Here is a 22,823-nt window from a genome sequence, read left to right as displayed (position 1 = left end):
TGCTGTCCTTTACAGTTGTCCTCCCTCTCTATTACCTTTCAACTTCTTAGTGACAATGTTTCATAAATTGAAAATGGGGACAGGTGTTTACAAAGAGAGCAGGTAGAATATTTGATATCAGGATGATCTCAGAAAAGCCGGGTCATGTGATCAGTGTTCTTCTAGTGTTCCAGGTGTATTATCTGGGAGATTTATTTTAGAGGTTGGGTAGAGGAGAGGGGAGGGAATAAAATGGCTGCAGGAGTAAGAATATTATTTTCTTTTGACTTCCTGAATTCCTTCAGTCTCTTTAACTCAAGCCTTAGATTCCACCCTCTGCCTAACCTAGGTAAATGAAGTAAAGTAGATCTCTCAAATTTGGGGTAATGTTCATTATTAGAAACTTAAATTCATAAACAACTTAGAAAGGGTTTCAGATGGTTTTCTTGTCTGAGGCTTAACATGTAGCACTGCCTGACTCAGAGGGTCCACTTTTCTTCATGCCTAATCTGCCGGAAAGGAATACAAATTCAACAGAAGAAAACAAAAAGTGCTAAATCAATAACAGTAATTTTACAAGATTGCCTACCTGTTTAACCGACTCTGTAGTTGCAATAATGCTGTTTAGCAGGAAAAACCACTTTTATCTCCTAGAATGGAAGGTATTTCTAAATTTAAAGAGAGTTCACTGCTTTAATTGGATCTTTTGTGTTTATTTTTGGCTTGTTTTCAACTTTGGGTTTGTGGTAGTTGGTGGGAAGAATTAGGGATAATATTGGGGTTATTTTCCTCACTTGGAATGAACAGACCTAATTCTGCTTCTGTCTTTCATACTCAACAACTGTTTCTCTAACCCTCTTACATTCCAGGGCGGAGCTAAAGTGAACTTTCTCATAAAGTCATTAAACATACATTCATGCTGTCTGATAGGGATGAGAGAGAACTTCATAGAACTGGCTCTTAAATGATACTAGTTCAGTGTAAACACCATAAAATATATTTGTTTTTTCCCCCCACCTCCCACTGAAGGCTGACACACTATTTAACTCTGCCATGTGGCAATTCTGCCGTCTGTCTGATCCTGACCCAGGTTGAATAGCATACTTTCTGGGAAAGTCAGACTTTACTTTTGTGATATGGTGGACCTGACAAGAGTTGTTCACCAGCAGAAAGCCTGTACAAGGGTCTCTGAGCAGGCCCTAGGTGGGGAGCTTGGCCAAGTATTTAATGGATACAGTTTAGATCCCTTTTAATCTTTGTAGAACTCTGAAAGAGTATTAACTATGGACATAAATCTGGCTTTTCTTTAAAAAAAAAATTAGGAGGTTCTCTTAGGGCACCTGGGTGGCTCAGTCAGTTAAGCATCTGACTTCAGCTCAGGTCATGATCTCACGGTTTGTGAGTTCAAGCCCCACATTGGGCTCTGTGCTGATGGCTCAGAGCCTGGAGCCTGCTTCAGATTCTGTGTCTCCCCCTCTCTCTGCCCCCGCTCCACTGGTGCTATGTCTCTCTCTTTCTCTCTCTCTCTCAAAAAAAATTAAATAAACATTAAAAAAAAAAAGAAAGGAGGATGTCTTTATGATATAATGTGCAGTGTAAATATGTAGTATGAATTCTGATTTGGGAGTATTTGGGTAGTGGAGTGAAGATTGTAATTCTACAGGTGATTATAGCCTCTAGGTAAGAACATCTCATCTTGCAGGGTTGAGACTGTAACATGAACGTATTTGAATATGTCAGATGCCCTTATCTGCTTCGTGTGATGTTGCCTCGTGCAGACATCAGCATGTTGTTGCCTGGTTAGACTGAGGTGGGTCAGGAAAGCAGGCCTCCTGCTGGCAGTGGCACTTCTCTGTGGCAGAGTGAGGTATTCTTTGTTGTGGCTTTCATGCTGGGTAAGCAGGAAGCAGGGACTGCAGCCGCAGTATATCGAGAGGAGTGTCTAGATTACGGAACGGCAAGCTACCTCGTGATTGCGAAGACATTCTGCTTTCTTCCAGTCTGATACAGCGCCAAGAGTACTGACAGGAGACTGGTGTTCTAGATTCACTTCTGGCACCAATTAGCTGTATGACTTCAGGCAGGTGGTTGCCTTTTCTGCTTCAGTTACGTCATCTGCAAACTGAGAATAAGAAAACCTGCCCCGCTACTGGAGAGAAGGATTACAGAGATCAGATTGATCTAGGGTACTGTTAAACCATTACATCTTAGAGACCTCCTGAGGATGTTTAGCTTGGTGAGTGAGGTGAGAACATTCAGTGATCAGGTTGGTGGGGCAACCACGTGCAGGGGAATTCCCTGCCACATCTTGGAACCTCATCCAGCAAACAGCTCTCAAAAAGCAGGGCTGGGGAGTGGGAGACAGTCTATGGAGGTTCCGCTGAGGCATGTCAGCCTAGCTGCTATTTGCCATTTCAGTTTCACCCAGGCCGGTGCTTTTTCTAAGTTTTCAGAGCTGCCCAGCCACTTTGGTTACATCATCAATCTGGCATCTAATCTTAGTTGCGTGGGATGTGTCTCTCGCTCACCAGATTCCTAAATTGTGAGAAAATACAGATATGTTGACGGGTTTGTCTGCCTGCCTGACCTTTTGGTTTTCTCTCTGCCTACTTCATCCCTGATTCCCTTGTGCCATCCTGGTCCTCCTGCCTTGCCTCCTCCACTCCCTCCACATCATTTCATAACCGATGCTTTTTCATTTCACTGGCTGGCACAAACTCGGTTTCCTTAGCAGTGGTTTTCTGGTCCTTCCACTGTCAAAGTGTTCACATCATGCTTGAGCTGCTTACAACTCTGATGCTTCCTGAACAAGTGCAGTGACAGCTAAGGACGTGAATTTCAGTTCTGCTTCTTTACCCTCTAGGGGAGAGGCTGTCCACTTTCTCTAGGTAGTTTGGGGCAGGGAAATTGGGTCCCAGTCTTCACTACTTCCCTTCCATCCCCCAGGTTGTTACCAGAATGATCTAAATGATCTAAATGGAAATGTTATTTACTTGCTCAAAGCCTGATGACTCCCCTCTGCCCATCCAGGCTCGGGGGCTACCCGGACACACAGATGGCTTTGTTTTTGTCCAGCACCATGTTGGCCTTCACAAGGTTCAAAATGATTTAAATTAGTAAGAACATTAAAGATCGGAAGATGGGTTATAAAACTCATGGTTTGGGTTTTTCTCGAAAGACTGGTAGATGGCAATGCTGGGCACCAGGAACTTGGTAGCACTGCCCCTTAGCCACAGCAGTGTTCTCCAGATGACACAGCTGCCACTCTGGCCTTGTCACTCCCTTATGTTACCTAGGGAGGTTCTGGTGTTTGACACCCCCCCCCCACCCTGTCCCCCGCTACAGGATCAAGTTCAACTTGAGTACTTGAGTTGAGATCAACTCTTTATGAGGTATACAGGATCCATACCAATTCCTTTAGGCCCCAACTACATCTGCCCCCACCTCCTGCCCCCATGCCAGGCTTTCCCAGAATAGCTCTGCTGTGAAATGCTATGAAATGATTAGTTGTTTGCCTGTTTGAGTTTGCTAACCCGTACATTTTATTATTTTTTTAAACGAAGAGACCCATCTTGCAGATCCCTCTGGAGCATCCATTACAGGCAACGGATGTGCCTGGCTTGGCCACACCACAATTGTGGAATGTTTCAAGGAAGTTACATTTTAGATTTTCATGGCCTATTGATCTAAAGCTTCAGTGAAGGGCAAGAAGAGAGGAAGGAACAGATGGGTTTCTTTCTGTGGTTTCGGTTGTTTCCAAGACAAATCCGTTGCATTAGGTGACTTGGTCATGTATTTGCAGACATTCTGCTCTCTGAAGCTGAGGATAGCAGCAAAATGGCTTACCTTGGTTGGGATATCTGTTTTCAAACATTGCCCCTTCTTTCCCAGAATTACAGGAAAATTGATATGTCAGTTAGCCTCATTACTTGAACTTCTAGACAATAAAATAAGTTCAAGTTATTGAGTAATTACTTCCTTTATCGCTGTTCACATCAAGTCTAGGAGCTTGCAGTAGAGTGATGTTCAGAAAACTAGGCATTTGCTTCTCCAATTTCAAGAAATGGCTGTATAGGTTGGGCTTTACCTTACTGGGGTCATTACTTGCTCCAAGTTCCATTCTGTGCTGGTTCCAAAACTTGATTTCCCCAGGAGGAGTCAGGCTTTTGGAATTTATGTCATCCTACTCAAACTCATAAGATCTATCTATAAACTACAATATCCCTTTTCTGTTTATTTAGTGAACACCTATTGAGTGTATGGCCCTGTCCTAATCTCTGGAGAAACAAAAATAAATCACAAATATGATGTGGCCCCTGCCATTTAGAAGCTTATGGTCTAGAAGTGGGACAGATAGGTAAACAAACACATTATATATCATATGCTAAGTGTAGGGTGACCTTACATCCTGGGGACATCCTGGTTTGTGCTTGCTGTCTGGTGTAACTATTAATAGTGTCCCCTTTCAAAACCATCTAAGGGCCACAGTAAAAGTTTCTTTGAGAGGTTGGGGTATAGAGATGGTAGAAACAGGAGAAATCAGCCTGCTTTCTCAGACTAAACACTTGAGTTGGGTATTGAAGGAAGTTTGGGAAGTCAAGGTCTGGGAGCTCGAGGTGGGGGTAAGGGGGTGGGAATGTGCAGAACTCTACAGGAAAAAGAGAAATAGTTCTAGCAGCAGCAATTAGTCCAAGCTCATCGTTGTTTCCCAAATTTATCCTGTGAAAAAAAATTCCACAAGATACTTGGTAAAAATTCAGATTTCCAGGCCCTGGTGGTGATTTGAGTTAGTATTTTTAAAGAAGCACCCCAGATGATTCTGGGACATACTGAAAGTTCAGAACCAATTCTCTACTGATTATGGTTTAGGAATACAAAGGGCTGGGAGTAATGAGGAACAGGAACAGCAAGACTATAGCACAAGTCACCTATCAACCAGGTGGGATGCCCTCAGGTGGGAAAACCCTGAGGTAGAACTACCTGGAAGACATTTGCAGTGCAGCTGTAAGAAACAGTTTGGGAAGTATGTCAGTGACAGTGGGGATGCAGAGGAATGAAGATTTGAGAACTACCCAGGAGAAAGAATGAACAGGATGTAAGAAGACATAGGTGCCAGTTACTAATTTACATGGGGGGGGGGTTGGTAATATTATTTCCAGGCAACAAAACACGGGTCAAATCCAGGAACCTGGGGGAGTTTATAACCTGAAGGTTTATATGGTGAGCCGTAAACCTAAAAATACAAAGAACTGGATAATGTTGGGGTATATTTCATGACTTTAAAAAAAAAAAAAAAAAGACTCCTGCGTACTTCCCATCCTTGTAGTCTCCAGAACAATCCTGACAGTTGTGTTTCTCTCTGGAAAGGAGCTGGATGAATTCTAAAGCATCCTGACACCCTAATCCTTTTATCTAGACTTCAGGCAAACCTCTGCCTTTCTGTTACGGTAAGACTAAGTTATCTTATGGTAAGATAACTACCCTGCCTTATCTTACAGTATATTTGCTTTTGTTTTTGCTATCAAATGTGTAAGACAGTCATGACTCCTCAGCATGACTCCCCTTTTAGGGGAGACTGTCTCTTGCAGTTTCAGCATGACTTTGTTCCTAAATTCTGAAGCTGCTCTCTGTGAGAACCTGCAACCACCTCACAGATTCACAGCGACTCTGGGAAATTACAATAGTACAAGAAATGCCTTATCCAGGCAAGGAGATCATGAAACCTGGTGTTTGGTTTGTGTCTGCCAGCTTCCTTGGTGCATTGGAGATTCTGAGGCGAGCGATCCCTAAACGGAAAATGAAGAAAATCCGAGGAGAGCTCTTCTATTTCCTTCTGCTTTCAAACATAAAGAGGGTTTTTATTTTGAAGGCTGCCTTCACCAGGCCTGTTGGCATACTTCTGAAGCAGTAAACGAAGTCAGAAATCAAAGATTTAGACGAAGTTATGAAGAGAAAGCCTCAAAAAGGAGAATGGGAAGCCGATCAGGCTGTAATTTCACGGGGGTAATTTAGCACCCTTTACCAAAGACCTGGCCCCAGAGCGTCCAGGAGTGCGGTTTGGGGAGGGACAAAGCATCTACAATTCCAGTCCTTGGCTCCTCTTGTAGCATTGCTGAGGAATTTCCAAATCCTGGGAGTGGTAGAGTCGGAGGTGAATAGGCCGAAATCTTCCACGCTGTCAATGTCAGGGAGGGGTAAAAAGAACAGGCAACTGCGGCCTCAAAGTTTTTTGTTTTTTTTTTAATAAGGGGCTTCACTTCTATGCGATCTAATGTCACAACGCCATTAAGTCACAGTAGCAAGATGAAAAAATAAGGGAAAGAGGAAAAGCCCAGCGTGCACGGACCCAGGAAATGGATCTTCCCAGCTCCCGCCGCTCGCTGAGCTGTTGGGGGCGCCTGGGTGCTCTGCCCGCCGGAGTCGCAGCGGGGCAGCCCCCTGCCCGCAGTCCGGGCGCTACCAGCACGGCGCCGCGGCGGGGGGATCGGGCGGGAGCGCCGCGGACTTCAAAGCCCCGGCGCCGCCTTCGCCCCCGCCCGCGCGCGCGAATAGTACGGTCCAAGGGGGCGGCTCCTGGGGCGCGGCTCCCGCGGCAGCTGATGCGCGCCCCGCCGGCCGGGAGGCGGGAGCCCGAGACCCCAAGACCCGAGCCACCCGGCGCCGCGGGCCGGGGCCCTGAGGAGGCCCCAGGAAAGGCATCTTCCCGGCGGGAGTCGCCCGGCGCGGGGGTGGCCGCGACCGCACCGTTGGGGAAGGAGGACGAGGAGGAAGCGGCGCTGACTGCCGGCCGAGAGGAAGCGCTCCACCCGGGCCCCCGACGGCGCTCGTTTAACCACATCCGCGCCTCCGCTGGAAACGCTTACAGGCGCCTGTCACCCGTTCCCTCCATTTTGAAAGGGAAAAAAGGCTCTCCCCCTTCCCCTACTCGTAGGAGCTGGAGCCGGAGGAGCCGCGCTCATGGCGTTCAGCCCTTGGCAGATCCTGTCCCCAGTGCAGTGGGCGAAATGGACCTGGTCCGCGGTGCGCGGCGGGGGCGCCGGAGAGGACGAGGCCGGAGGGCCCGAGGGCGATCCCGAGGAGGAGGACTCGCAAGCCGAGACCAAATCCTTGAGTTTCAGGCAAGTACACGCATCCCTGCCGAGATGCAGACGTGCTGCCATCCATCCATCTGCGGCTCATTCTGTGTGCGTGTGTGTGGTCGCTCACCCGCGTAACCATTATCATGGCAATGCTGCGTCCCTGCCCGTAACCGGGTCCCCGCTGTGCATTCGAAAGTTCAGGATGTTTTGTCCGGTATTACCTTTCCTCCGTTTCTGTATGAGCTTTCAGAACCTAACCCGGAATCTGCAGTCTTCCCGCATCCCGGTCTGCTTCAGTCACTTTCTCTAAGCTTCGATCCCCCAGCCCCCGCCCCTACACACAAGAGTGTCATTGATCACACCGGTAGAACTTGGGGCCCTCCCTGTGGAGAAGAAGTCGCTCCCAGGCCCTTCTGGTGTCCCCTTGTGGCCCGAAAATGCAGCCTTGGTAAAGAAGGTCGCGTGATGACAGGCCCCTGGCAGCTGGTGAGAAATGGTGGTCTTTGCTGAGCTGCCACCGAGTGATTGAGGAAGGCAGGTGACAGCATTCTCAGCCTCAGGCCGAGTGAGTTCCAAACAGGTAGAGGCCTGCCAAAGAAAAAGGCATCATGGCGAGAGCTGGCTTAATTTTAGGGGGAGAGGGCAGTCTTAATTTTTAAACCTATGAGAAAGGATTCTTTTAGAAAAGGAGTCTGTTGGAAAGCGCTTTTGGGGGGATGTCAGAAGAAAGGATGACCTCAGAAATAAATGGTGATGAGAAAAGCTCCGGAGGATGGAGGAGATATTCAGGGAGACAGGATGCCAGACAGAAGGCGGAGGAGGGCCCTGCGAGAAAACCCGCAGCAGCTCCCACAGGCCAGTCCTTGCTGAGGACTAGTGGGTTGTAAAGTTAGGCAAAAATGCTGGACTTTAGCCTTTTCGGATATGTAGGTTGTAAAGGGTGTCGGAAATACCGTTGAAAGTGGTAATTCCTCATTTTTCCCCCTTGGCAGCTCGGATTCAGAAGGTAATTTTGAGACCCCTGAAGCTGAAACACCAATCAGATCACCTCTCAAGGAATCCTGTGATTCATCATTAGGATTGGCAGCACCGGGGGCCAAAACCCAAGGTAAAGGAAGATTTTCATTTTCTGCCTCTTTTGTTTTAAAGTTTTGAGAATGTAAATGAGGGAAGGAAGAGTGTTAACTTAGGACCATTTAAAAAGCTTTTGATCGAGTACTTACTAAGAAAGAGCTGTTTTAAGGCTCCTGGCTTATTTGAAATATTTTTGTTTGTTTTAGGAATATGGTTTTCTTCCCAAGTGGTTTGTACATTTGCAGTTTGAGATTATCATTATCAAACATTCCTGCTGGGCCCTTCCCCCTAAGCCCCGAAAAACCAAAAATGTATGTAGTAATGCAGAGGTGAAGGTATGTTTAGATTTGGCTTCAGATATTTCTCAGGCTAAGTCACTTTCTTCAGGGGTGTGTGGCTGGAGACAAAAATTATATGTAAGAGTGGACCTTTTTAGATATGAAGGAATCTTAAGCTGTTTCAAAATTGTTCACTTTTCCTTCATCTATATAGGAATGGTGAGCCTCTCAGTCTATTTACAGAAACCTGGCACAGAGATGGTCTCCTAGCCCCTCAGAGCTCAACCGTGAGCCTGCCCTTCAACTACAAAAGGTTCTGATCCATTTAATTAGTAGCAACCTTTTTTGTCACACAGCCAGTTTTGAGTAAAATTTCACCTGTCCTGATAGAATCTGTTTATCTGTTCAATAGAGTGCGCTGTGATTCAGCAGTGAAAAAGTCTTGCTCTCACTGAGCTAACGTTATGGAGGGAAATGGATCTTTTAAAGGTTAAGCAAGATACACATGTCAGCTTGTCTTAAGTATTATGGAAAAAAATAAAGCAGGGGAAGGAGGTATAGGGTGCATGGCGTAGGGATAAGAGATGCCAAAGGGTAATTAGGCCGAGCCTTGCCAATAAGGGAACTTGAGCAGAGCCCTGAAAGAAGATTGAGGGAACAGCCTTGCAGATTCTTGGGGAGAGAACCTTTCCAGCAAAGGGAATGGCATCTGCAAAGGCCTGAAACAGGACCAGCCTGAGATGGCGTGAGGCCCCATGGTGGGAGGGTTTTGAGGACCAATGAAGAAGCCAGTGTGGATGGAGTGGTGACTAGGAAGGGAACAGTAGGAGCTGAAGTTAGATAAAGGAAAGTCTGGAACACTTTGTAATGATGCTTGGATTTTCTTTCTGAGTAAGATAGGAAGCCATTGGTGTGTTATCTCCCCAGGGCTGCCTTGACAAAGTAGAAACCCACAAACTGGGTGGGTTAAAACAACAGAAATATATTCTCTCACAGATTTGGAGGCTAGAAGTCCGAAATCGAGGTATCAGCAGAGCCACAGAGCCATGTTCCCTCCTAAGGTTCTAGGGAAAAATCCTTTCTTGTCTCCTCTAGCTTCTGGTGGTGGCTGATACTTCACGATGTTCCTTGGCTTGTGGCAGGATAACTCCAGTCTCTGTCTCCTTCATTACAAGGCCATCTTCTTCCTGTGTATCTCTGTGCCTTCACATGACATTCTTTTAAGGACACCGGTGATTAGATATAGGGACCCTCCTAATCCAGTATGACCACATCTTAACTTGATTATATCTGCAAAGGTACTATTTCCAAATAAGGTCACATTCACAGGTATGGAGAGTTAGGGCTTCAACATATCTTTTTGAGGGATGCAGTTTAACCCATAACAGCGCTTTGAGCAGAGAGATCATGTTTTGACATCCTTTTAAAGAGACATGAGGCGCCTAGGTGGCTCAGTTGGTTAATCATCCGACTGTTGATTTCAGCTCAGGTCATGATCTCACAGTTTGTGAGATTGAAGCCCGTGATGGGTTCTGCACTGAAAGTTCGGAACTGGGAGCCTGGTTCGGATGCTCTCTGTCTGTCTGCCCTCCCCCTGCTTGTGCTGTCTATCTCAAAATAAACAAATAAACATTAAAAAAAAAAAAAGGCTACTTAACTGTTGTCTGGAGAAGAGACTCTAGCATGGATGTTGTTCTTCCATGTTTTCTCTTTTCCAGTGTCTGCCAGTGTCATCCTTCAATAGAGCCAGGTTATCCTGTTAACTAGTTTTTGACTTGATTATGACTTTTTTCTCCTAACGGTTACTGTATTTTATTGCTTCATAACTTCCTTACAGGTTGCTTGGGAAGTCAGGTTCTCTGTGAAAGACTTCATGATGGAGCTGGAATTATTGGTTCACTGATAATAATAATTATTATTACTTTTGTGGTTTGATTTTGCTTTGACTTGGGAGTTGTCTAATGCATTTCCCCTGCTGAGAATTCAGCCATACTCTCAACACACCCTGGGTAGCCTCCCTCCCTGCTTTTTTTTCCACCCTGGGTTGCTTTTCACCATTGTTTTAGGCAGAGACCGCATGGGAACAGGCAGGTTTATATATTGGAGAGCTCACATGTGGCGCTTAGCTTTGCACACGGACGATGCACTTGTTCTTCAAAGCTTCCTTTTTCTTCTGTCAAGATTGGCAGATCAGAAGAGAGATTTGAAAGCTGGAAAGAACTATTTTGAAGTTTTCCCATCAAATTTAAGTAATGCTCATGAGACCCATAAGTAGCGATTTGAAAGTCTCTTTGAATGTCCCTCAGCTTGGGCTGCTCCCTTCCTCACCATTCTGTCAGCTCCTAGTCTGATTCATCTTGACATATTCTTCGCTAATTGCATAGAGGCTCCTATGGCTCAGACCCCCCCAGAGCCATAGAGAACCAATTGTTTGGTCCTTCCTGTGCCACTGACTCTTTTTTTACATGTTTTGGTAACTTCTAGCTCACACTCTTTTTCTCTCTTCTTTTGAAAGATTTCTTTTTAGAGAGTCATGGACCAGGAAAGCTGTGTGGAGTAGATCATGATTGGAGACCATGTATTTGATGGGGTAATGCGGTAGGGTGTACAATCTAGGAGACTACCACCACATATTAAGAAATCTTTAAATTTGGGGGGCGCCTGGGTGGCTCTGTCGGTTAAGTGTCCGACTTCAGCCCAGGTCACGATCTCACGGTCCATGAGTTCGAGCCCCGCATCGGGCTCTGGGCTGATGGCTCGGAGCCTGGAGCCTGCTTCCGATTCTCTGTCTCCCTCTCTCTCCGACCCTCCCCCGTTCATGCTCTGTCTCTGTCTCAAAAATAAAAAAAAATAAAACGTTAAAAAAAAAAAAGAAATCTTTCAATTTGGGGTTTTGTTTTGTTTTTAATGTTTATTTTAGGGAGAAAGAGAGAAAGGGCAAATGGGGGAGGGGCAGAGAGAGAGAGGGGGACAGAAGATCTAAAGCAGACTCCATGCTGACAGCAGAGAACCTGATGTGGGGCTTGAACACACAAAATGTAAGATCATGACCCGAGCCAAAGTTGGATGCCTAACTGACTGAACCACCCAGGTGCCCCTGGAGCCTTTAAATAATAGGATGATTGTATATCAGCCTGGTAGTATACTGCCTTTGAGAGCTCCTTCTGCCCAACGTGTAGAGTTAGCCCAGAGTCTTGTTGATGGCCTTGTTATACATACAGAGTAAATATAAAAATACAACCAAACACAGGTCTGACCAGGGAAGATATCAGTGGACCAAAATTCCTGGAGACACATTTCTCGTTGAAGTCTTAACTTCTGAGCTTGGATGGTCCTCTTTCTCCCAAACTGTTGATTATTTGGCTCCTGATAAAGTTAGTCTTTCATATATCTTTGGTTCCAAGTCATAGTGGGATAGCAGGTAGAAATTATATAAAACTGTATCATTTGGGGGGATTATTTATGAGTTAGTCAGGGGTTAGAGTTAACATACATAAATGATACTGGCTTCCTCGTATATTATGGTCCCCCAATGTATTGGCTGTATCCCACCCCTACTTCCATATGATTCTTTGAACGCAGGGAAACAGCTACACCTATTTGAAGTTAATTTTCTTTTTATTGGAAGTTGTTGGGGACTTACAGTATCTGAACTCTGTCTTAACACTCCTTAAGACAGAATTGTATGCCAATCTAGGAATGAAACAATGGATGAGGTTGTGGGGATTTTTTTAAGCCACAGACAGAAGCTGGCTTCGGACTAACTGGTAAAATAAAAGTTGAGCCAAAGAGGTTCCTTGAAAATACCAGAGTGGTGGCTGTAATATTGGGGCTGGTAGTTCTGTGTTTGCTATCTGTCTGCCTCCCCCAACAAAGAGTGTTTAAGCTGCTGCTGTTACTGTATTTTCTTTTTGCTGGGGGATGTATCAGTGAGGAGATGGCACGTACAGAGGACTTCTGAAAAAGGTACAATCTCAAGTTCATCCCCTCTCCACTTTTTTTTGTGTGTGTGCTTATGGACTATGGTTTTGTCCATTGTCTTAGACTATAAAAGCTGCAGTGAGTGGATGTCCTGTGCTACTAGAAGCTACTAGAAGCCTCTCTGTCACACATATACCTTTATATGTATATACATATACATGTATGTATGTATGTATATACCTTTGAGAAAGAAAATCTTAATTCATGCTGAAGCTCTTGTGTGTGCCCTTGGAACAACTAGTTAAATCTACCCTGTTTGATATGTTAATTAGGTGCCTTTTCAAAGACTCACTGTAGTCCTCCAGAATAGAAGGAAAGAGATAAACAGGATCAGTCCACAGATGTTTACTGCTGGAGGCCTGGTGGGGAATGCAGAGTTGTTTATTGACACAGTTTTGGTAGTCTCGATCAGGAATCAGCAGACTGTGGCTCACAGACCAAATGTGGCCCTGTCTCTTGCTCTGACCGATTATTGTTTTGTCTGGGAGCTAAGAATTGTTTTTACATTTTTAAGTGCTTGAAAAAAATTGTGACGTGTAAAAATTATATGAAATTCAAATTTTAGGGCCCGTAAGTAAAGTTTTGTGGGAATGCAGCCACACTTGTTCGCTTAGGTGCTGTCTGTGGCTGCTTTCACACTAAAACAACAAGGTTGATTACTTGGAACAGAGACTGTGTAGCTGCCAAAAGCCTAAAATGTTTACTGTTTGGCTCTTTACAGAAAAGTTTGCTGACCTAGATCCACACCTAGGACAATTTGATAAAAATATAAAGCTTAAGTAATTTGGGAGAACTTTCAAGAAAGCAGCAAGGCTATATACATGATTAATTAACATGAACTGTGGCACCTGGTGCCATTAGTGCAGGCCTGTATGCTTAGGTTAAGACTCTAGGGAAAGGCTGATTTGGGCTGGCTGTTTGTCTCCCTTACAAAACACAAATGTCATTGGTCTGTCAGTGTACTTGCTTTTTAATTGACTGTGAGATCCAAGGAGTTATGAAAAATGGAAATTAGAGAAGAATGAAGAGAACTTGGGAATCATTTAATAATATAAGTACAAATATATAACTTTTGACTTTTGCCCATTAAGTGTTTTTTAATAGTTTTAATTTAATAGTTTTAATTGGGTGTTTTAGAATTTATTTGACAGTTGATATGGTATATTGTTGGTATATGCTGTATGATTGAAATGGTATATTTATTGGATTGTTTTAGACTGTGCATATGTAAGACCTAGAATGCAGATCTTGTTAAAATGTAACACTTAGGTTTTCAATTCTAAGGCTTTGGGTTACATGTACAAGAAAATATGCAGGGGCACCCGGGTGGCTCAGTGGGTTAAGTGTCTAGCTCTTGACTTGGGCTCAGGTCATGATCTCAACAGTTCGTGAGTTTGAGCCCCATATTGTGCTGTGTGTTAGCTGTGCAGGGCCTGCTTGGGATTCTCGCTCTGCCCTTCCCCTGCTCATGTGTGCACACTGTCTCTCAAAATAAATAAGCTTAAAAAAAAAAAAAGAAAATACTGTACAAACATTTTTCGTTAGGTATATATTGAAGTGTTCCAGTAAAATTCATGAGTATGGTTCTCCTAAGGATTTAGTTTAACATCCTCTCCCTGCCCCTACCACAAGGATTGCTTTATTAGAATTTCCTAGAAATGATGGGACTAATAAGGACCCTTAATGTTACCTAGCCCAAAAGTTTAACCCATGTGGCTCCTTTGACAATATCCCAAACCAATACTTTTATTTTTATTTTTTAATTTTTGATGTAATTAGTTCTTTCATAGTTTAAATTTGTATATTCTATTATTATAAGATCTTTAAGGCTTGGAAACCTCAGCAGCATAATACAATTCTGTGGTGTTTTTTTTGGTTTTTTTTCCCAGATAACATTTTTAGCTCTCAACTTGGGAGATTCCTACTAGTTAGTAAATGGGATCAGAGCCATGTTTCTTTGTTGGTTAATTTATAGCAGTGTAAATGAGCCACACAGAGAGCTTCTATGTGGTGTTCCACCCAAAAAAGAAAGTCTTCTCGGGGAAAAAGTATAGTTTTTCCAGCAGACTTCTCAGGAAGTGCAGAACCACAATATTTGAATAAAAAACTTAGGAGCAGGGGTAAAGTCTCCCTGCTGAAAGTAAACATTTTAGGGGCATCTGGGTGGCTCAGTCGGTTAAACATCCGACTCTTGATTTTGGCTCAAGTCATGATCTCGCAGTTGAGGAGTTCGAGCTCCACTTTGGGGTCTGCGCTGATGGTACAAAGCCTGATTGGGATTCTGTCTCTCCCTCTCTCTCTGTCTGCCCCTCCCCTGCTCATTCTTTCTCTCTCTCTCTCTCAAAATAAATAAACATTAAAAAAAGGAAGTAAACATTTTAATAACTGTAAAACAGTAAATGTTATAATGGTTAAACTCACTTTAGACTCATACTTGCCGGTTTGGGGCTTACCTGAGCAGCAAATAAAGTGATATAGCTTACTGTGATAGTTTCTGGTGGTGCATGTGTGTGTGGGAGGGGCAACCCTTCCAAAATTATGTTGCTGCCATTTAATGCTCCACTTAAAAAAATGTATGTGGTCTAAAGCCGTTTAAACATTTAGGTTAAAGAGTACTCATAGTGTCTTTTTCAAGTGAGCAGTAGCAATGTTCATAGGAAGTCCTGGCAGCATAAGCCATTTTGTCACAATCTCCTAACTCAGGTTAGTGATATGAAAGCTACTGGTTTATCTACCCAAAACAAAACAGCTTGGTGGGGCTGTGATAAATGACGGTTGCTGAATTGCCTGAAAACTGCTAGCATTGGGCGTAGAAAGGGATTGCTGTTTCTAAGTTCAAGATCTCACTCTCTCCTTTGCTTGTACATGAACCTGATTTCATGAGTTTCCACAAACATGATTGTATCTCCAGGAGTTAGATTGATAATGGCTGAATGGATATTTCATTATTTCACAAATGAAAAAGTGTAATTTGACAGTTCTGTTTGGCAGATACAGATATATTCCTAGCCAGTCCAGGTGCCTTCTTTCCCATGTCCTTGCTGGAAATATAACAACAAATTACTCATCTCCAGCTTTCCCACTAGAAGACTGCCACCTAGCAGACCATTGTCTTTCTGTTTCAGCTGAGTTTTTCTGTTTGTTTGTTTGTTTATTTATTTATTTTATTTATTTATTAGAGACAGTGAGTGAGAGTGGGGGAGGGGCAGAGAGAGGGAGAATCCCAAGCAGGCTATGCTTTGCCAGCACAGAGCCCAACGTGAAACTCGAACCCATGAACCATGAAATCATGACCTGAGCTGAAACCAAGATTCAGACACTTACCCGACTGAACCACTCTGGTGCTCCTCAGCTGAGTTTATTGAATTTGATGGGAGCAAGTAGGCTTCCCCCCCCCCCCCCCCCACCTTCTTTTCAGCATCTTACTTGATTTTAGAACAGTGATGCTGTGAGATGGGACACATATAATCTCCATTCCGCGGATTGGGGCCAGAGTCTTTACTGCTTGTGGTAGAGTGGGGTCTTAAATTTAGCTTTTAAGATTGCACATCCAGAGCTTCTTGGAACATATTATACAGCTTCTCTCCCCCAGGGAATCTGTGATTTTCTGTGATTCTCTTCACTGATTGAAGAGAAAACTTTTCAGAGGAACTGAAGGTTCTTAAAATGTTTCCAGGACAGAGTGTGTGATGGGGGAAAGCATCCTTTAAGGTATCCTGTTAAGTGACAGTGATTTTAAGAAAAAGTTCAGTAGGGGATATATATTCCATATTTATTAACTTTGCACATATATGAAGTATAAAGTGTAGTTCAGGAATTTTGAAAATTAGAAGTTTGCAGCACAATTTAGATATAGAGCCAGAAGCAGGAAAGAAAAAAAGCATTACTGGGTATTCAACTTTATTGAAAACATTTTGCTTCCTTAATGCTTAGCTTCAGCTTATCAGTGAGAAATAAAGAGGGAAGGGACATATTGAGTAGTAACTTTTGCTTTCTCTCTCCACATGTGAGTTGCGTGGGGGAGGAGAGGTAGGTACCTGGAGATGTATGCAGCCTCCTGGGACTCTGTACCTATTTTGGGTTAGAAAGAAGAGTTTCTAAGAGGCCTGTATTAGTTATTTATTGCTGCATAACAAATTACTCCAAAAGTTATTAGCAGCTTAGAACAATAAACGTTTCACATAGCTTTCATAGGCCTAGAATTTGGAAGCATTTTAGCTGGGTGATCTGGCTTAGGGTTACTTGTGAGAATGCAGTCACAGTGTTGGCTGGGACTGTAGTCATCTGAAAGCTTGACTGGGGCTGGAGGACCTTCTCCTCAAGTAATTCACTACTGCCTGGCAAGTGCTGGCTGTTTGCGGGAGGCCTCAGTTCTTTACTATGTGGATGGACCTCTCTCTCTATTGGGTGGCTTGAGTGTTCTTCTAGCATGGCAGCTGAGTGACCAGAGTGAGTGATCCAAGAACAAGATGGGAATTGTAATGTGTTTTGTGACTTAGCTTCAGAAGTCACGTTGTTATTTCCATAATATCTTTTCGGTTAAACGGGTCAGTCCAGGGACATGAATGCTGGGAGGTGGGATTCATCTCACCTGATAAATGGCTCCCTCATTGGGTGCCATCTTGGAGGCTGACTAGCACAAGACCATTTTCTACTTTTTAAAACTTATACCAAAGGGTATAATTTCAAAGACTTCAGCCTTTTTTATTACTTTCTTCCTCTGGGGCCTCTTCACTGCTTTATCCACCCCTTCCTTTGGCTCCTTTTCTTAGAGTACAGGAGCAGAAGCGACAGGAGAAATAAGGTGGTCTTCAACCAGGGTCCCTCTCCTATTGTGGAAGTGTCTCATGTGCCTGGTGAATCGGTTGCTGTTGCTTTGGCTGGAGGCTCCTCTCTCTTTTCCTTTATCCTGCATCAGCCCCCAGCTCCTGTGTGGGCGGTTGCTACTTTGTGAGAGAGGCAGTTGGTATTTCGAATTCTCCAGTAATTATTTCTGAAGAGATGCACATTATGGTTGTTTGGCAGCAACGGAGTGAAGTTACACAATTTCACATCTCTGCAGAGGAGTCCCATCTGTTAGCACGTGCCCTTTCTCTCTGCTCCTCCTGCTGCAGTTGTTGGGGACGGAGAAAAAGTCCTACAGGGAGAGCCTTCTACAGTTTCTGTCTATGGTGGAGGATTTCTAATGTATTTGAAATGTATCCTCAAACAAATCCAGATGGTTCCGAAACTCCAGGACATCTCATCAGTGAGAAGACTTACTCGTTGGATGGGTTTCTGTGGATAAGGTTTGGCTGCCTGGTGGGCAGACAGTCTTGATTAGTGGGCCCCTCCATCTAACTGTATTGTGATGTTGGCCTTCAGAGGATAGGGTTTGGGTCTCCTTTTTAAATAAAATAGCATAACATGCTGGTTTGGAGATTTGAAATATTTTCTTCACCCTTAGTTCAAGCTTTTAAAGCCTGTCCAGTGGCTTTCCAGATTACTCTTTACCTGTGGAGTCTTATATTTTAGGATGAGCCTCTGTCAGGAGTTAGAAGCTTATCTCTGGAGAACACGGCATCTGGCGTCGTGTCTCTTACAAAAAGCAATTAAACTTGCCCCCGCCCCTACCAGCTCCTGAATAGTGTTTTATTTGGTGTTTTTTTGTTTTTGTTTTTGTTTTGTTTTGTTTTGTTTTTCTTGTGTAGGGCCCGGAGGAGGAGGTCTGGCCAGTTTGTTTGTTGTTGTCTAGGTTTGGTCAGGGGTGGGTACGTGAGGGGTGGTGTTGGATGTTGATGTTTTTCTGCTTTAAGTAGTGATATCTTAAAATTCTGGCTACCTAAGAGGATGTTCTGCATTTTCCTGCCTTGACTCACCCACTTGGAATCCTCTCCTTACTCTCATGCTCTGGATGACCTTGGGGCCCCACTGGTCGTGAGGGAACGGAGCTCTGCAGCCTATACCCTGAGGTTCTACCCAGCATTCCGGGAAGAGACCTGCATGTGCTGTTATCCTGCCCCTGGGTACCACATCGCGTCCACTTCTGCATTTTAAGGCCTGTGTCCTTGACTAAATGGACTAGAATGTACATATATAAAGTATATTTCAACTTTGGGGTAATCAGAGGGACTGGGAATTCAGAGACATGAAACTGAAAACAAAACAAAACAAAACCCTCGAATTTTGGCCACTTGCCTAAATGCTAATCTGTACCTTATTAACAGTCTCCTTGGGTCAGACCACTTTAGCAGGAAGGGGTGGCACAAGTGCCGGAATCACACTTCCCTCCTGAAGCCCTTGATTCCAGCACAGTAGAGCAGGGGGTGGGAGGCAAGACCAAGCCATACGTTTAAGAGAGGACAGCTCTTCAAAGGGAAAGGGTCGAATGAAGAACAAATGTTAATCCTTACAGCTGTTGGTGTAGAGCTGAACAGCTTTCCCACTACTTCAGTGTACTTTTTCTGTCTATAAATGATAATCTCTTGAAAAAGAAGTCCTTTATGTGTCAGACGTTCGCCCAGCAGTGGGCACTGGTTGAGGATCACCTCTGGTTTGGGTGCTCGCTCCAGTTTTGGTGATACAAAAGGGACCAGGTGTAAGGCCCCCACAGAACTCCGTCTGGAGGAAGCCTGCCGGCTTCTATTACCAGTGTTCTTACAAGGGAATGTATGAGGGAGGTCTTGGGAGAAGTCAAATGTTAAAAATCAGAATTGAAAAGAAACAGCTCCTTCCCCCCCCCCCCCCAAAAAAAAAAAAAGTGAAAAGCATTTTGAGCTTAACAATTGTTCTGTCTCTAGGATGGTTCCTATGCTTGGGTATATCTGCTGTAGGAGAGAGGAGTGATGTCATTTTTTCACCTTTTTCTGTAAATAGAATTTATCTAGCACACTGTAGGCTTCCTCAAGAGAAATTTAAAATCCCAAATTGATGTGCTAGTGAGACCTACCACCTCGCTGCAGTGTCCCTACAGGTGATACACATAAGAGCTATTTACAGCATTTTCTGAAATGTAAGTCTGTGGTGTACTAGAACATTTTATTAAGAATTGCAGGAAACTCCTCCTGCTCAGCCTTTAAGCTGTGTCCTTTTTTTCTTTGTTAACAATTTTATTGAGGGGCACCTCAGTAGCTCGGTCGGTTAAGTGTTTTGCTTTCTGCTCAGGTCATGGTCTTGCAGTTTGTGAGTTCAAACCCCACATCAGGCTCTGCACTGACAGCAGGGAGCCTGCTTGGAATTCTCTCTCTCCCTCTTTCTCTGCTGCCCCCCCCCCCGAAAATAAATAAATATTTAAAAATATTTTTAAAAAGTTTTATTAGATATAATTCACATGCCATACAGTTCACCTATTTTAACGGCCTGCTATGCAGTGATTTTTAGTATATTAACAGAGTTGTGCAACTATTGCCTGTATCCAATTTTTAGAACATTTTATCACCCCCAAAAGAATCCGTACCCATTTGGAGTCACCTCCCATTCCTTTCCCATTCCACCCCTGGGCAACTGAGAATCTAAATTGTGTCTCAGTAGATTTGCTTATTGTAAACATTTTATATAAATGGAACTATACAGTCTATAGTCTTTTGTGACTACCTCTGTTTACATCCATGTTGTAGCATGTATCTGTACTTCAGTCCTGTTTTATTGTTGATTAACACTACACTACATGGATATGCTGTATTTTGTTCAGTTGATAGACATATGGGTTATTTCCACTTTGGGGTTATTATGGTTAATGCTGCTATGAACACTTCCTGTGCATAGGTTTTTATGTAGATGCCTAGTAGTAGAATTGCCAGGTCATGAGGTAACTCTATTTCTAACATTTTGAGGAACTGTCAAAGTGTTTTCCAAAGAGGCTGCACCATTTTACATTCTTACCAAGCATGTGAGGGTTTCAGTTTCTCCACCTCCTTGCCAGCACTTGCTATCCATCTCTTTGTAGCCATCTTAGTAGGTGTGAAGTGGCATCTCCTGGTTCTGATTTGCGTTTCCCTTATATCTAATGATATCGAGCATCTTTTCATGTACTTGTTGGCCGTTGGTATATCTTCGTTAGCAAAATGTTTATTCAGATTCTTTGTCCACTTTTTAACTGGGTTATTTATCTTTTCATATTGAGTTATAAGAGTATGTATTCTACATACGAGTCCCTTACTATAGATGTGATTGTAAATAGTTCTTCCCATTCTGGCAGTTATCTTTTTACTTTTTTGATGGTATCATTTGATGTGTAAAAGTTTTTAATTTTGATGAACTTCAGTTTTCTACTTTTTCTTTTGTCCCTTGTGTCATATCTAAGAAGGCTTTGCCCAACCCACAGTTCCAAAGATTTACTCCTAGGTTTTCTTCTAAGAGTTTTCTAGTTTGAGCTCTTACATTTAGGTCTGTGATTCATTTCGAGTTAATTTTTGTATAGTTTGTGAGGAAGTGGTGCAACTTCTGTCTTTTGCATGTAGCTGTGCAGTTGTCCCAGCACCATGTGTTGAAAGATTGCCCTTTTCTCTATTGAATTAATTTTGTACCCTTGTCAAAATCAATTAATCATAGATGTAAGAGTTCATTTCTGAACTTTTAATTGTTTTTTTTTTTTTTAAGCTTATTTATTTTGAGAGAGACAGAAAGCATGAGTGGGGAGGCACAGAGAGAGAGAGAATCCCAAGCAGGCTCCATCCACACTGTCAGCACAGAGCCTGATGAGGGGTTGAACTCACAAACCATGAGATCATGACCTGAGCCGAAGCTGGACATTTAGCCGACTGAGCCACCCAGGTGTCCCTAAACTTTTAATTTTGTTTTATTGATACATATGCCTTTCCTTATGTTTGTCCTACACTGCCTTGATTATGGTAACTTTGTAGTGAGTTTTGAAATCAGGACATAGGAGTCCTCCAACTTTGTTCTTTTGATTGGTTTAGCTATTCTGGGTTCTTTGCATGTCCTTATGAATTTTAGGATCAGCTTATTAGTTTTTGCAAAGAAGCCTGCTGGGATTTTGATACATGTTGTGTTCAATCTGTAGATAAATTGGGGAGTGTGGTCATGTTAAAAATATTAAATCTTCCAATCCATGAATATAGGATGTCTTTCCATTTATTTAGATTTTTAATTTTTTAAACACTTTTAGAGTATCTTGCCTTTCTTTTGTGAAGTTTATTTTCAAGTATCTTATTCTTTTTGATATAATGGTAAATGAAATTATTTTTTTAATTTCTTTTTTGGATTTTTCATTGCATGTGTATAGAAATACAATTAATTTTTTGCACATTGATTTTATATTCTAGGACTTTCTATATACAGGATCGTTTCATCTGTAAATAGAGATAGTTTTTACTTTTTCCTTTCCAATTTAGGTATCTTTTATTTTATTTTTCCTAGCCTAATTGACCTGGCTAGGACTTCTAGTACAATTCTGAATAGATGTAGCAAAAGCTGATATTGTTGTTCTTGATTTTAGGGTAAAAGCATCAATCTTTTAGCATTAAGTATGACATTAGCATTAAGGTTTTCATAGCTGTCCTTCATCAAGTTGAGGAGGTTCCCTTCTGTGCCTAGTTTGTTAGATGTTTTTTGTTGTGAAAGGATGTTGGATTTTGTCAATTCTTTTTCTGCATATACTGTGATAATTATGTGGGTTTTGTATTCCATTCTGTTGACATACACTAATTGATTTTCAGGTGTTAAACCAACCTTGCATTCCTTGGATAAATCCCACTGTTCATGATGCATAAATTGGCTTTTTATGTGTTGGCGGATTCAGTTTGATAGTATTTGGTTGAGGATTTTTACTTCTGTTTTCTTTTTTTAATTTTTTTTTAATGTTTATTTATTTTTGAAAGAGACAGAGACAGAATGCAAGTGGGTTAGGGGCAGAGAGAGAGGGAGACACAGAATCTGAAGCAGGCTCCAGGCTCCAAGCTATCAGCATAGAGCCCGACGTGGGGCTTGAACCCATGAGCTGTGAGATCATGACCTGAGCTGAAATTGAACGTTCAACTGACTGAACCACCCAGGGGCCTCTGCTTCTATTTTCAATAGGAGATATTGGTCCGTAGTTTTTTTCTTTCTTGTGATAACTTTGGATTTGTTATCAGAGTAATATTGGCTTGATAGAATGAGTTGGGAACTATTTTCCTCTTATATTTTTTGTAAGAGTTTGTGAACAATTGATATTAGTTCTTTAAATATTTGGCAGAATTCACGAGGCTGGTCCATGTTTTTGGGGGGCGGGAGGAGTTTTTAATTTACCAATTCAGTTTCTCTCCTTGTTTTAGATCTATTCAGATTTTGTTTCCTCTTGAGTCAGATTAAGTAGTTTGTGTCTTTCTAGGAATTTTTCTACTTTATCTAAGTTACCTAATTTGTTAACATGCAATATCTCATTTTTAAATGGAATTAATAAGCCCTGCTCTGCCTTTTTCACAGGGTTGATTTGAGGATCAAGTTAGGTAAT

General features: G+C 42.9%; 1 protein-coding gene across 17 annotated transcripts in view; it reads left to right on the top strand.

Annotated features, from left to right (window-relative positions):
* Positions 1 to 22,823, top strand: part of TACC1 (transforming acidic coiled-coil containing protein 1) — a 122,434-nt gene that overhangs the window by 56,595 nt on the left and 43,016 nt on the right. For 10 of the 17 annotated variants that reach the window (XR_009259111.1, XR_009259110.1, XM_058720635.1 and 7 more), the window contains exons 2-3: positions 6,911 to 7,097; positions 8,051 to 8,166. The exons of 2 other annotated variants lie outside the window; for them this stretch is intronic. Coding sequence is in view for 13 of the 15 variants with exons in the window: in XM_058720635.1 (XP_058576618.1) it covers positions 6,937 to 7,097; positions 8,051 to 8,166 (277 nt within the window). In the remaining 2 variants the exon portion in view is untranslated. The remainder of the gene's footprint in view (positions 1 to 6,910; positions 7,098 to 8,050; positions 8,167 to 22,823) is intronic. 5 more of the 17 variants (XM_058720632.1, XM_058720636.1, XM_058720634.1 and 2 more) reach the window with 2 other exon arrangements.

Source organism: Neofelis nebulosa, chromosome 3 (genome assembly GCF_028018385.1).
Source record: "Neofelis nebulosa isolate mNeoNeb1 chromosome 3, mNeoNeb1.pri, whole genome shotgun sequence".
Taxonomy (NCBI): domain Eukaryota; kingdom Metazoa; phylum Chordata; class Mammalia; order Carnivora; family Felidae; genus Neofelis; species Neofelis nebulosa.
This window is presented reverse-complemented; position numbering and strand designations above follow the sequence as displayed.